Source organism: Xenopus laevis, chromosome 9_10L, assembly GCF_017654675.1.
Source record: "Xenopus laevis strain J_2021 chromosome 9_10L, Xenopus_laevis_v10.1, whole genome shotgun sequence".
Classification (NCBI taxonomy): Eukaryota; Metazoa; Chordata; class Amphibia; order Anura; family Pipidae; genus Xenopus; species Xenopus laevis.
Genome location: NC_054387.1, coordinates 136,560,436 through 136,573,002, shown reverse-complemented (window position 1 = coordinate 136,573,002; position 12,567 = coordinate 136,560,436). Strand labels below are relative to the sequence as shown.

The 12,567-nt window shown below is 41.4% G+C and overlaps 1 protein-coding gene across 2 annotated transcripts; it reads right to left on the bottom strand.

The window, feature by feature from the left end:
* Nucleotides 1-8,766, bottom strand: LOC108704754. 2 transcript variants are annotated; one of them, XM_018241431.2, is made up of 8 exons: nt 8,389-8,766; nt 5,350-5,676; nt 4,787-4,882; nt 4,058-4,426; nt 3,365-3,673; nt 2,552-2,887; nt 1,125-1,430; nt 1-443 (listed from the first exon to the last, which is right to left on the bottom strand). In XM_018241431.2, exons 1-8 carry the CDS (start codon nt 8,486-8,488, stop codon nt 7-9), a joined length of 2,280 nt encoding a protein of 759 aa, XP_018096920.2. In that variant the 5' UTR covers nt 8,489-8,766; the 3' UTR covers nt 1-6. The 2 variants fall into 2 exon arrangements, with proteins under 2 accessions (XP_018096920.2, XP_041431851.1); XM_041575917.1 differs by having other exon boundaries at nt 4,058-4,423; nt 8,389-8,764.
* Nucleotides 8,767-12,567: the final 3,801 nt, after the last annotated feature.

Sequence of the window (12,567 nt, the reverse complement as noted above, 5' to 3'; positions counted from 1 at the left end):
TAATAATTAAAACAATTTATCTCTCAGTTTCTCCATTGCTGTTTTCTTTTTGGTTGGATCTGTTGTATTCTGGTCCTGCTCCTCCGTTTGGGAATTCCTAGCTACAACCAAAGGGATGATTCTTCTCTCTACTAAATGCCCCAGGCTGGGGTGTCCAACTCTGCAGATGAATTCAGCTCCTTGGTCAGTCTTCTGGTCTGGGGAGAAGGTTAATTGTGTTTCAGAAGAAAATGTCCCATCTTCCTGCCTGGCAGATGTAAGATCTGAAACTTTATAGCGTTTCTCAGGAAGGGGGTTATCTGATTGGTCTCCTTCCCCCTTCCTGAACCAGCTGACAGTCAGGGCATCAGGGAAATACCCAGAGATCTCACAGCTCAGTGCCACTTTCTTCTTACCCAGTGTAGGAACCACAATCTCACCTACCTGTGGGCGCCATGGGAAATCTGCCAATAAAATATACGCATATATTTACACAGGTAAATCATTATACTATAACATAACTTCTATGTGAGCAAATTTAATCTTAAAAAAGACTCAACATAGATGTATTATACTGTAAGACAATCATGTTCCACCTCAATCTTTTGCAATTGCCACTACTTAATTACCAGGTATGTTAGGAATGGGTGCTTAATTAAAATTAGATAAGGCAGTTGTAGAATACCTTATTATGCCCCCTTAATAACCCTACCCCTAGACCACACCCATCTATGACCCAGAGTTCTATAGTCACCTTGCCCAAGTCACATGGGCTTACGGTGGTATGTGTATATAGCTCTGTCTGCAAAACTGAAGCACTTTCCTAGATTTTACTATATATTTACCTGTTACTTACAATTCAGGGGCTACATAATCACATTACTCCATATACTGTAGGCTTCATATTGGGGATTTCTGTTACTCACAATACCCTAGAATACTCACAATACCCTAGAAACTTCTATACTCACATGGTTTCAGTTCACAACCCCAGTTACCTACCCACCAATTACCCACAGTTCCCTGGATTCAAGGGCTTCCATAGTCACTAGGTTCCAGGTCAAATGGACTTCATACTGAGATCTGTGTATAACCCCTACCTAAATTATGTTCCTTTATTAACCCTACCACAGTTACCTACCCACCTGTTACCCACAGTTCCCTGGATTCAGGGGCTTCCAAAGTCACATGGTTCCAGGTCACATGGACTTTATATTTGACATCTTTGAAGTTTTCCCCAGGAAAGGTGCACACACTGGTAACCTCATGTGTAAGATCTTCCTGTTGTGTTAGCTTGTTCTGACTTTGTTGCTCAAATTGTGCCGGGCTCTCTCCGTGGCTCCAGTTGATGTGAATATCTTGAGGATAGAAGCTCCGTAGGGTGATAGAGAACTGAACTCTGTTGTTATCAACAAGTTTCATTTCTATGGGCTCTAGGAGCATGGGCTGAGCTAGAAGGCAAATGAAAAAAACATATAATAATATTATTTAAAAATATAAGGGATCTCTAACTCTAAAAAGATCAATTTCAGACAAATGGCTGCTTTGCTCTTAAACAATGACCAGAATTTATGAAAAACATCTCAAGGAAACAACTTGGCTTCTCCTACTGAATAGGTCCTCCCTTCAGATATTTTATTCACCCAAAGAGGTGCTTTCTTCAGGTTATAAGGGGCGTAATGTCTCACAGGACATTTTGACGCACAACGCCATACAAGTCTATGGGAGTCATTTCCGCGTTGAAACAAGCTGAGAAAATTCAACCATCCCTAGTGGTGAGAGGTGGACCTCCACTTAGAAATTCTCAAGTGGGTCACTTGTCACCCCTAGGTTTACTTTCTAATAGATTCTTATAAGAGGTGGTTACAGGGGGCACTTTGACTGCTGCACTTTTCCCCAGGCAACATTGGCACAATATATAAGTCTGTACAAAGGTTCTGGATACTGGATGTGGTTCCTAAGTTCTAAGGCTGCACCGTTGCTGTTGACTCAAACCAATCTCATCACGTGAAAACTCATGGACGAGATTCAATTCGAGGACAAAAAACTTTTCTCCAAATTCAGTTCCAGTTTTCCCATAGGCTTCAATAGAGTTTTCATGTGATAAACCATGAGATACATTTTTCTGAATTGAATTGTATCCCAAATTGAATATCACCCAACGAGTTTTCATGTGATAAACCTTTTTCTTGTTGAATTGAATCTGGCGCTAAAGCTGGCCATAGACTCAAAGATCCGCTCGTTTGGCGACATCTTTCCCCGATATGCCACTAAACAGCATGGCTATATCGGGGGTAATTCGAACGTTCGGCCGTATGGCCGAACGATCGAATTACGTTGCGCCAAGGGGCTCCGACGGGTCGGTCGGGTAAAAATCAAACCTTCCTGATCAATATCGTGGCCAGATATCGATCAGGAAGACCCGTTGGAAGCCCCCATACACGGGCAGATAAGCTGTCAAATCGGTCCAAACGACTTATATCTGCAGCTTTATCTGCCCGTGTATGGCCACCTTAAGTATGAGATGTAGGCGGAGAGGGATTAACTAATATAAATCTGTTTGTAGACTCACCCATGACGTTGATATTGCCAGTGTTTCTCTCTATGGGTTTCACCAGACTGGGATGTGCCACCCTGCAGATATATTCTGCCCCCTGGTCTCTCAGTTTGGGGGAGATGGTGAGACCTGCGGTGTAACTGTAGGTGTTATCTTCCTGTTGGCAGGATTGCATTTCGGGGTGTGTACTGGGCACTTCTGTTAGTTCCTCACTCTCTGCCCCTTTCCTCAGCCACGTCACTGTCAGGGCATCAGGGAAATACTCTGAGATGTTGCACTGCAGGGTGGTTGGGCTGTTATGGAGAAACTTAGTGTCCTGTATTGGTTCCACAATGGGGTCCCAAGGGTAATCTGTGAAAGCAAAGGATATGTCATACACTGCACATACACGTATTGATTGTGTATGGATATCTGAAACAGTATAAACCAGTATAAAGAGGGATAGATCTGGAGTGGAAGAAAATTAGTGAACACATGGTTGTTACATATGAATGAAAACTTAATGTGGGTAAATTACAGAATAATAAAAAGTTTTCAAAATTCAGTCAAAAGAGATTGCAGTGTTATCTATAGTGTAGGGTTCAGCTATGGCCCTCATCCTGGTAAAAGTTCTTCATGAATTCTTTATGACCCCCTCAGTCAAAGAGATTCATAGACATCTTTGTCTTACATGAGTTTTATACAATCTGGTACATAAACATGTGATATATGAGATAATCAGTGATGGAAACATTGTATAACATTAAAGAAGAACATGCCTAAATTACATTTTACTTGTATGATACATTCAAAGTAAGTTTCCCCAATCAGGTAGTGTGAGAATCTCACCTGGATCCTGTATAGAGAAAGCTCTATATTCTGGTGCATCCAAGGATCCATGTTCCCAAGTCATATCCAGTCGGAATGCTGGATCCTTAAACTGATTCCCAGGAATCCTGGCCTCACTGCACATATTGAATGTTAGATCTGAATTTTCCTCATATTGTTCTCTGGATTGAGTCTTCTCTTGGGAATCTCCCACCCCACAGGTCCATGTGATGGAGACATCTCTGGGGTAGAATCCCCGCAAGGTGAGAGAGTACAGGATCTCCTCAGAATCACACAGAGATGGGACCACTGATACCTGTGCTGGTTTGGCTGGGAAATAAAAACTGGTATTAAGGAGTTATTTGTTTATGAACCCAAACTGGTGTACATGACATTATTTTAAACAATAGGCAACTTAATTCAATATGAATATATTGTCTATCCAACAAATATATATTACCTCTGTAAAAACTCTATGATTATTGGCAAAGTTGGGATGTAAGAACTGTGTCCATGTAGAGGTCTGACCATAAAGTCTTTTGACTCCTGGTTTCAGGACATCATTGATTGAGAACTGTAGTTTATTGTTCTACCATTGGTTATATGGTACAGTAGAGAGAAATATTTTCTGTTCCTCAATAATGTTATCCACTTTATATATTTTATTATCCTCTCATCTGTACTTTTAATGTGATTATGTATAACAGCACTTACCATAAATGTTTGTGCACTGGAATCTCTTCTCCTTAGTCTTCCCAGCCCAGACAAACCTGCAGATAAGGGTCACGTCTCTGTGTTTCCCCACACGGGGTACAAATCTCAGGGAGGAGCAGTAGCTTTGCAGCCCCTCTTTCCTGCAGGTGATCAAGTAGGAGTCACCCAACAGCTGTTCTGCTTCCCCTGGGTCCCCTGAGTTCTGACACTGTGGTATCTCCCACTGGTCTCCTGACCTCTCCTCAATCCATGTGACCTGTGGGTCCCCCTGTGGGCAGTTACTGACCGTACAGTACAGAGCTGTCTCTTCTCCATCCAACAACTTCTCTGGCCCTTTAATCTCACTCACTGTCATACTCCGAGAAGCTGCTGAAACATATTATTGGTCAGTTATCATCCTCATCCTCATTAATTCATACAGAGCCTTCAAATTTTACAGTAATTTAACATAATAATTATAAAATAATTTCGCCAACATGGATTTCAGAATATGGAAACTGAGAAGGAAATCTGATCCCCAACTGATATATGTCATGGTGTGCTTTGTTATTATTATTGTTCCATATTTCACTCTGACTTTGAGCCACCAGATTTTACAAGTAGATATCTCAGGAGGATTCCGCCCAACCTAATCCTAGTGTTTTTGGATCCTAAGATTGTATGCAGAATAATAAAACAACAGACAGAATAGAGACAGATAACAAATGTTTTTATAGTACCAACACATACCTTTCATTTTGTCTTTCCAGATTATTGCAGCAATTCCCAATCCGGCTACAAGTAAAAGGGTCAGTGCTATCACCATGGCAATCCTGCTCCTCTTGTCTAAATGAATTGAAGGAAACGCATCAGTCTTAAACTCTATAAATAAAGAACCAAACCCACCATATAGTGTATCTAATGGTATCTGCCAATCATATCACCCCACCTGTTTTACTGAAATAAATATATACAGTACATGGCTTGAAGCATCTTTTTTCTTTGAACATCTTGTTGCCCAAAATGTCCCATCAAAATCTATTTTAAACTATACTCTATCATTCACAGACAGTGATTAGTAAATCTGTCCAACTCAACACTATTCAACGATGTTCTCAGTTAAGAAAGCTAAAAATAATGAATATCCCTTCCAAGATCTATTAAGTATTAGGTTTCCGCATCTTCACTTAAGCCCCATTTGTAATATTTGTGCAACCTTTCACACAACCTTCCCTTCCTTCTTTTCTCTGCTGTATATCACCTGTTATGTTTGTTTAACTTCCAGTTAAAATACTGGGGCCAAGAACACTTACCTACAACCTTTAACACAACCTCCCCATCCTTTTTTTCTTGTCCGTATACAACATGACACCTGTAGATCCCTTCATCTGAGATGGACACGTTGGCCAGAGACAAGGAGGCATCTCCCATATTTGCTGCCTGTCCATTGAATGAAGTTCTTGGGCTGAGGGACAAACCTTTGTTATCATATCTTGCAATTTCCTTATCCTGAAAGTACCAGATTACAGTTGGGGGTTCATGGTTTTGGGATGTTTTTTCTATTTGGAAGTTGCAGTGGAGAAGAACATCAGAGCCAGCGAGTGCACGTTGGGAAGATGTAAATATGTCCAGAACTGCACCTGCACCAGAATAATACAACATTTCAAGTGCTGAACCTCCTCACCACTATATATTTATACTCTAAATGGCCAAACGTATCTGTCTCTTCTAATTAGTGGAATTGGCTATTTAAGACACACATTAATCTGTAGCAAAATTATGTTTTTTTAGAAGTTTAGTTAAAGCTTTTAAGAAAAACGTTATTAGCTTTAGAAGCCACTGCCTGACACTGCCTAGAGTTGCACAGTCTGTTATTTACAAATTCCACAACCGTTTCTCAATCAATAAAAACTCCTTACAATTCTACTAAGTGTAAAACGAATGTAAGACTAGAGAAAAATAGAAAAGATTATCCTGACAGTTTAATTATACAGTATACTTAAAGAATTGAAGGGAAAGCCCCAAAATACTCTAAAAAATTCCAAACTCTGATGCCTCCTTGAGAGGATTTTATATTCTTTTAAAAAATACATTATATTTGTTAAATTTCTAAGTCTTGGATCCAGATACTACATAATAGGAGAAATGTACAATAGTGTGTTTCCACTGTTGTAACCCATAGCAACCAATCAACATATAGGGGCCGATTCACTAAGGGTCGAATATCGAGGGTTAATTAACCCTCGATATTCGACTAGGAATTAAAATCCTTCGACTAGCGCAGATAGTTCAATCGAACGATCGAAGGATAATTCCTTCGATCGAACGATAAAATCCTTCGAATCGAATGATTCGAAGGATTTAAATCCAACGATCGAAGGAATATCCTTCAATCAAACAAAGTTTGCCAAGCCTATGAGGACCTTCCCTATAGGCTAACATTGAATTCGGTAGCTTTTAGATGGCGAACTAGGGGGTCGAAATTTTTTTTAAAGAGACAGTACTTCGACTATCGAATGGTCGAATAGTCGAACGATTTTTAGTTTGAATCCTTTGATTCGAAGTCGTAGTCGTAGTCGAAGGTCGAAGTAGCCCATTCGATGGTCGAAGTAGCCCAAAAAAAACTTCGAAATTCGAAGTTTTTTTACTTCGAATCCTTCACTCGAAGTTAATGAATCGGGCCCATAGGGTCAGATTAACCAATAGTTGAAATAATTTCCATCAACAATGGTATGTACTGTAGTACTGCAAGGTTCCTCCATTATCAGCCTTATGAATTGATCTTTGGGGTGGGATGAGATTGATTCATTAGAATACAACCTTAATGTTCATTTAATTAAGATTAAATGGATCTAGGAAACCTGCCCCATAATGATTGATGTTCTGCCTATTACTTTTAAAATTTATATTGGTTGTTATGGGTTACTAGACTTTGCACTTCTTGCTAATTTAACCCCTATTATGAATAGGTTAGTCCAATTAATAATTTAATACTTTAATAATTTAATACACTTAAAAAGCCACTAAGTACAATTCTCCGTGTTTTTTCCAAATTGCAGGTACTTTCCCCAGAGTCCCAGTATCATTGTTCCCACTACACATTGGCAGAGATATTATGGGGCAAATTCACTAAGATCCGAAGTTGCGCCCGCGACAGCTTCGCCACACTCTGCCGCACTTTACCAGGCGTAGTTTCGCCAGCGCTACGCGAATTCACTAAAATGCAAAGTTGCGCTCAGGGAGGCGAACGGTAGCGAAGTTGCGCTAGCGTTAATTCGTCAAGCAAAGCGAAGTTACGCTAGCGATGCCTAATTTGCATACGGTGCCAAGTTAAAGTTGAATGGACGTATATGTTGCAGCAAATACATTACACTACACAAGCCCAGGGAAAGCTTCATTAAATAAAATAAAGTTGTTATATTGCCCTACACATGAGCCCACTGTATAGTTTATGTGCCATATGTTAGGAAATGTAGGGGGGAAGCCGGGTACCCTAAAAAAAAAAATTGATGCACTTTTGCAACCTATCACCCTGAAAAAAGGAAAAGACGCCAGTGTTTTTTGGGACTTAAAAAATTTCAACTTTTTTTGAAGCTTTCCCTATCTACTCTTGCACTTCACCTGGTCTCAGTTGGCGAAGGCAAGTCTGGCACAAGAGCTAACGTTCATGAAAATCCGCAAGTTAGTGAATTAGCGTAGTTACGTCCCTTTGCCATAGCGCAACTTCGCCTGGCGTAAGGGTGCGAAGTAGCGCTAGAGTAGGTCCACTTCGCTAGCGAATTTACTCCAGCGCCCGTTAGCAGGGCCAGACTGGAAATCTGTGGGTTCTGGCAAATGCCAGAGGGGCTGCTATAAGGTCCCATAGAAAGTCAGTATTTAGTGGGCTGATGGGGCTGTCTGGGCCTCTGAGTGGGCTGAGTGGGCCTCTGTGTACCTGAAATCCAGGGCCTATTTTCACTCTCAGTCCAGGCCTGCCCGTTAGTAAATCGGTGAAGTAACGAAATGACGTTACGCTGGTGAATTTGCGCTAGCGTTAGCCACTTTGCGCTTTAGTGAATTTGCCCCATAGAGACTAATGTAGTGGAGAGGGGGATATACAGATTTGGAATGGGAATTTGCAGAGACTAATGCAGTTGGAGGAGGAAGACACATTTGGGGGGGGGGGTATGAGACAGGGGCTCATATATGTGTAACAGGGGGACATGCACTGGAGGGACAGGGAAGTTGAAGAATATGTATTTGGGGTGAGGAGAGCGAAGGTGACTGATGTATGAGGAGAGGAAAGACTGATGTACTGCTGGAAGGTTAGTGGTAAAGGCCCAAATAAACTCCATATAATAAATAAAACTTACCTGCCCGGGGCAGAAATAACAGGCAGAGAAATCCCACACTGAGGGTCTTAGGGAAGTGGAGCAGTTTGGCAGCCCCTCCAGCCCCTCCAGCCTCTCCCATTTTCTTTGTTGTTCAGACACTTCCAATAGTTCAAATATAATCTCATATAAACCCTGACAACTTCAGCTTCTTGCTCCCAACTTTACTTCAATGCCGGCCCCCCAGTCGTCACAGCCCCCCAGTCGTCACACAGGGGCAAATCCTTGGGATAAGAGTGTGGGGGAGAGTTTATGAGCCGAGCAGGGGTGACTCTGGGGTCCGTTACTTTCTCTGCCACAAAATCTACTTTCACTTTCATTCACTACAAACTTCTCTTTTTAGCTGAAACTCCACTTTAACTCTATCATTCCCTTGCCAGGCGCAAGTTCATTGCATTGCAAAGCTTTTCTATCCCAACATTATCTGTTTCACTGGTCATTTGTAGTTTAGCAGTTTATCCTTTAGAGTGTAAGCTCTTGTGCACACACTGCTATACTACTACACAGAAACGGAACTAGAGGGGGGCGGGCCCTGGCGCAGGACGCGCAGCCGGGCCCCCCACCCCCCTCCGTACACCCGGAACTGGCCGGGAATATACAGCGCGCAGACTGCCGGGGGGCCCTGAGGGGTGCGGGCCCTGGCCCACTCGCACCCCCTGCTCCCCCGATAGTTCCGCCCCTGCTACTACAGTACTAAGTACTTGCAGTCACTCTATTAATACATTTCAGTGTTTTGTTGTGCATGTGATGTCCAGTAAAATACTTGAATTTCCCAAAAGTGTCCATAAATAGCCAGATTTAGGGGCCGATTCACTAACTTCGAGTGAAGGATTCGAAGTAAAAAAACTTCGAATTTCGAACTGTTTTTTGGGCTACTTCGACCATCGAATGGGCTACTTCGACCTTCGACTACGACTTCGAATCGAACTAAAAATCGTTCGACCATTCCGAAGTACTGTCTCTTTAAGAAAAAACTTCGACCCCCTACTTCGCCATCTAAAACCTACAGAACTCAATGTTAGCCTATGGGGAAGGTCCCCATAGGCTTTCCTAAATTTTTTTGATCGAAGGATATTCCTTCGATCGTTGGATTAAAATCCTACGAATCGTTCAATTCGAAGGATTTTATCGTTCGATCGAAGGAATAATCCTTCGATCGTTCGATCGCACTATTTGTGCTAAAATCCTTCGACTTCGATATTCGAAGTCGAAGGATTTTAATTCCCAGTCGAATATCGAGGGTTAATTAACCCTCGATATTCGACCCTTTGTGAATCGGCCCCACTGTCTGTGGGAGCTGAACATGTCATTGACCAATTGGCCTTTTCAGCAACAAATCCTGACTTCAACCCAACTGAACCCCTGTGGGATGATCTGGAACCAACTAAGACCCTGATCCCCAACATCAGTGCCCAACCTCAATAATGCTCTTGTGTCTCAATGGAAGCAACTCCCAGCAACAACTCCCAGCAACAATGTCCCAACATCTAGTGGAAGTTTCCCAGAAGAGCAGTTACAGTAGCAAAGGCAGGGGTGAAATAAACGTATCTATTAGGTGAAGAAGGGAAGATTTAATTCAGGGAATGGGGTGACTGGAGAAGCAGGAATAACATAGAAAGACAAAACAGAGGGAAGAGAAGTGAGAGTAAACAGAGCGTAGAAAGAAATATATAAATATTGTACTAAAGGAAGAGAAACAGGAAACCTGGGAGTGAGGAAATGAGAGACAATGGAAAGATATACGTGTATAATATATATATATATACTGCACTCAACAGGCTCAGAGTAACTGATTTAATAAACATGATCCATTTATATTTATATATATCTGACATGATCACTTACACAAAAGACAACATGGCTTTATTAATCTGTTTATTAGGGGCAGAATAAAAACAGCAAACACACAGGCAAAGGCCTCACACAAAAGAAGGAGAGAGATAAGTCTCATTATAAGGGAAGAAGGGTGAGATGTTAGAGAATTTAAATCACAAATAATTGGGGTACATGTGACATAGTCAAGGCAGTAACTGATTCCTTTGCAGCCTGCGCCCCCTACTGGCACATCTCAATGACACTCATGTTAAGGGGGAGGGGGTAGCGCTGATATTACTCTATTCTCGTCTGGATCTTCCATTCTAATTTCATTTAAATGGGTTGTTCCCCTTCCAACATTTTTTCACTTCAGTTGGTTTCAGTTTCCCAGAAATAAAGACTTTTCCCAATAACTTTCTATTTTCGATTCGTGTTTGTTTTTCTAATATTGAAGTTTAAAGTTTCACGTTTCCCCTTCGTATGTGTTTGTGTAGCAGCTGTGGGAGGGGGGTCGGCGACCCTGTAACTGATCCGTGAGTTGATCCATGTGTTTGTCCCTGCTGAGCACAATCCCTGAGTGTCATTAAAGGCAACTGTTAGGGGCCCATTCACTAAGCTCGGGTGAATGAATAGAGGGAAAAATACTCGAATTTCGAGTCGTTTTTTGTGCTCCTCGACATCGAATTGGTGTAAATTCGCCTGAGTAGAATAGATCGAGCGAAAAAACGCTTCGACTATTCGCCCATTCAATAGTCTAAGTACTGTCTCTTTTAAAAATACTTCGACCGCCTACTTCGCCAGATTTACCGAATTCCTTTAAAAGCCTGTGGGAAAGTCCCATAGGCTTTTTTTGTAAGTTTTTGATCGAATAAAAAGGCATTCGATCGATCATTCGATCGATCATTCGATCAAAGAAAATCCTTCGATCGAATATTCGCCAGCGCGTAAATTCGCCCAAATTGCCTATTTGATTCTATTCCCCAGTCGAATTTCGAGGGATTTAACCCCTCGAAATTCGACCCTTGATACATCCTCCCCATAGACTTGATACAATAGTTACACGTATATATATTCCCCATAGATCCTACTGAGAAATGGACCAACTCATGGATCAGCCAATTGGAACCTGCTCCTGGATCACTCAGCTGACGCTCACACTCACACTCACATTATGGAAAACAGTAAAAAAAAGCAATTGAAAAAAAGCCTTTCTTTATGGTGAATAATCTAAAAGCAACTGAAGTGAAAAAAAGTATTTAGAAGAGGAACGAGCCCTTTAATGACACATAGTGAGAAGCAGCAGTGCAGGGAATGGCATTTCAGGAGTAATTACATTTACACATAATGAATGGATTTAGGGAATTTGCTTCAAATTACATTTTCTTTTATTAAGTAAATCTAGTTTTGTATTATTTGGCTAAAGTTCCCCTTTAAGGGGTTTAAATAACATGAAGGTCTCTCCCATTACACAGCTGGGTGGGATCTGTCCATTGGCTGAGGTTATATAGATAATATTTATACAGTTACAGAGAATTCTCTTGAAATAAAATCTGGAAACAATCAAGTTCCACCCAGGGGATTCAGTATTTTCCCTCTTCGATGCTATGAGGCAAAAGACTGAAGAACAAATGAATATTTTATTCTATTTAAATACAAGTTAAAAATGAAAAGAATAAATAAAGAGCAGCCGCACAACAATATCAATTCTGTAACCGCATAGAAACCCCTCATAGGGAAAGAGAGAAGACAATAAACATTGGCAGATTATTCCAGCAGATCAGATTGTACAATTTGTTATTCCTGCCAGACAGTAAGAGACAACAATAAACCTGAATGAAATGCTGATACATAGAACCACTGCAATGTTACACTGTAACAACTATACAAGCCCCTACAAGTGTCTCAGATTTACAGAGAAGTTGGTTTCATGACACAGTGTGTCTAATGTAATTGGCAGAGAGGGGACTGGAATGGATCATCTCAGGCACCAGCAGAAACTCAGACTTCCTATAATCCTCTCCTGGAGCTGTTGTGTCTTTTAGATGAAGGTGGAAGAGATTCAGGGGTTTGAGGAGGGGGATTTGAACACTATAGTGCAGTGATCCCCAACCAGTAGCTCATGAGTAACATGTTGCTCTCCGACCCCTTGGATGTTGCTCCCAGTGGCCTCAAAGCAGGAGATTATTTTTGAATTCCAGGCTCAGAAGCAAGTTTTAATTGCATAAAAACTAAGTATAGTGCCAAGTAGAGCCTCCTGTAGGCTGGCAGTCCACATAGGGGCTACCATATAGCCAATCACAGCCCTTATTTGGCACCCCAAGGGACTTTTTCCATGCTTGTGTTGCT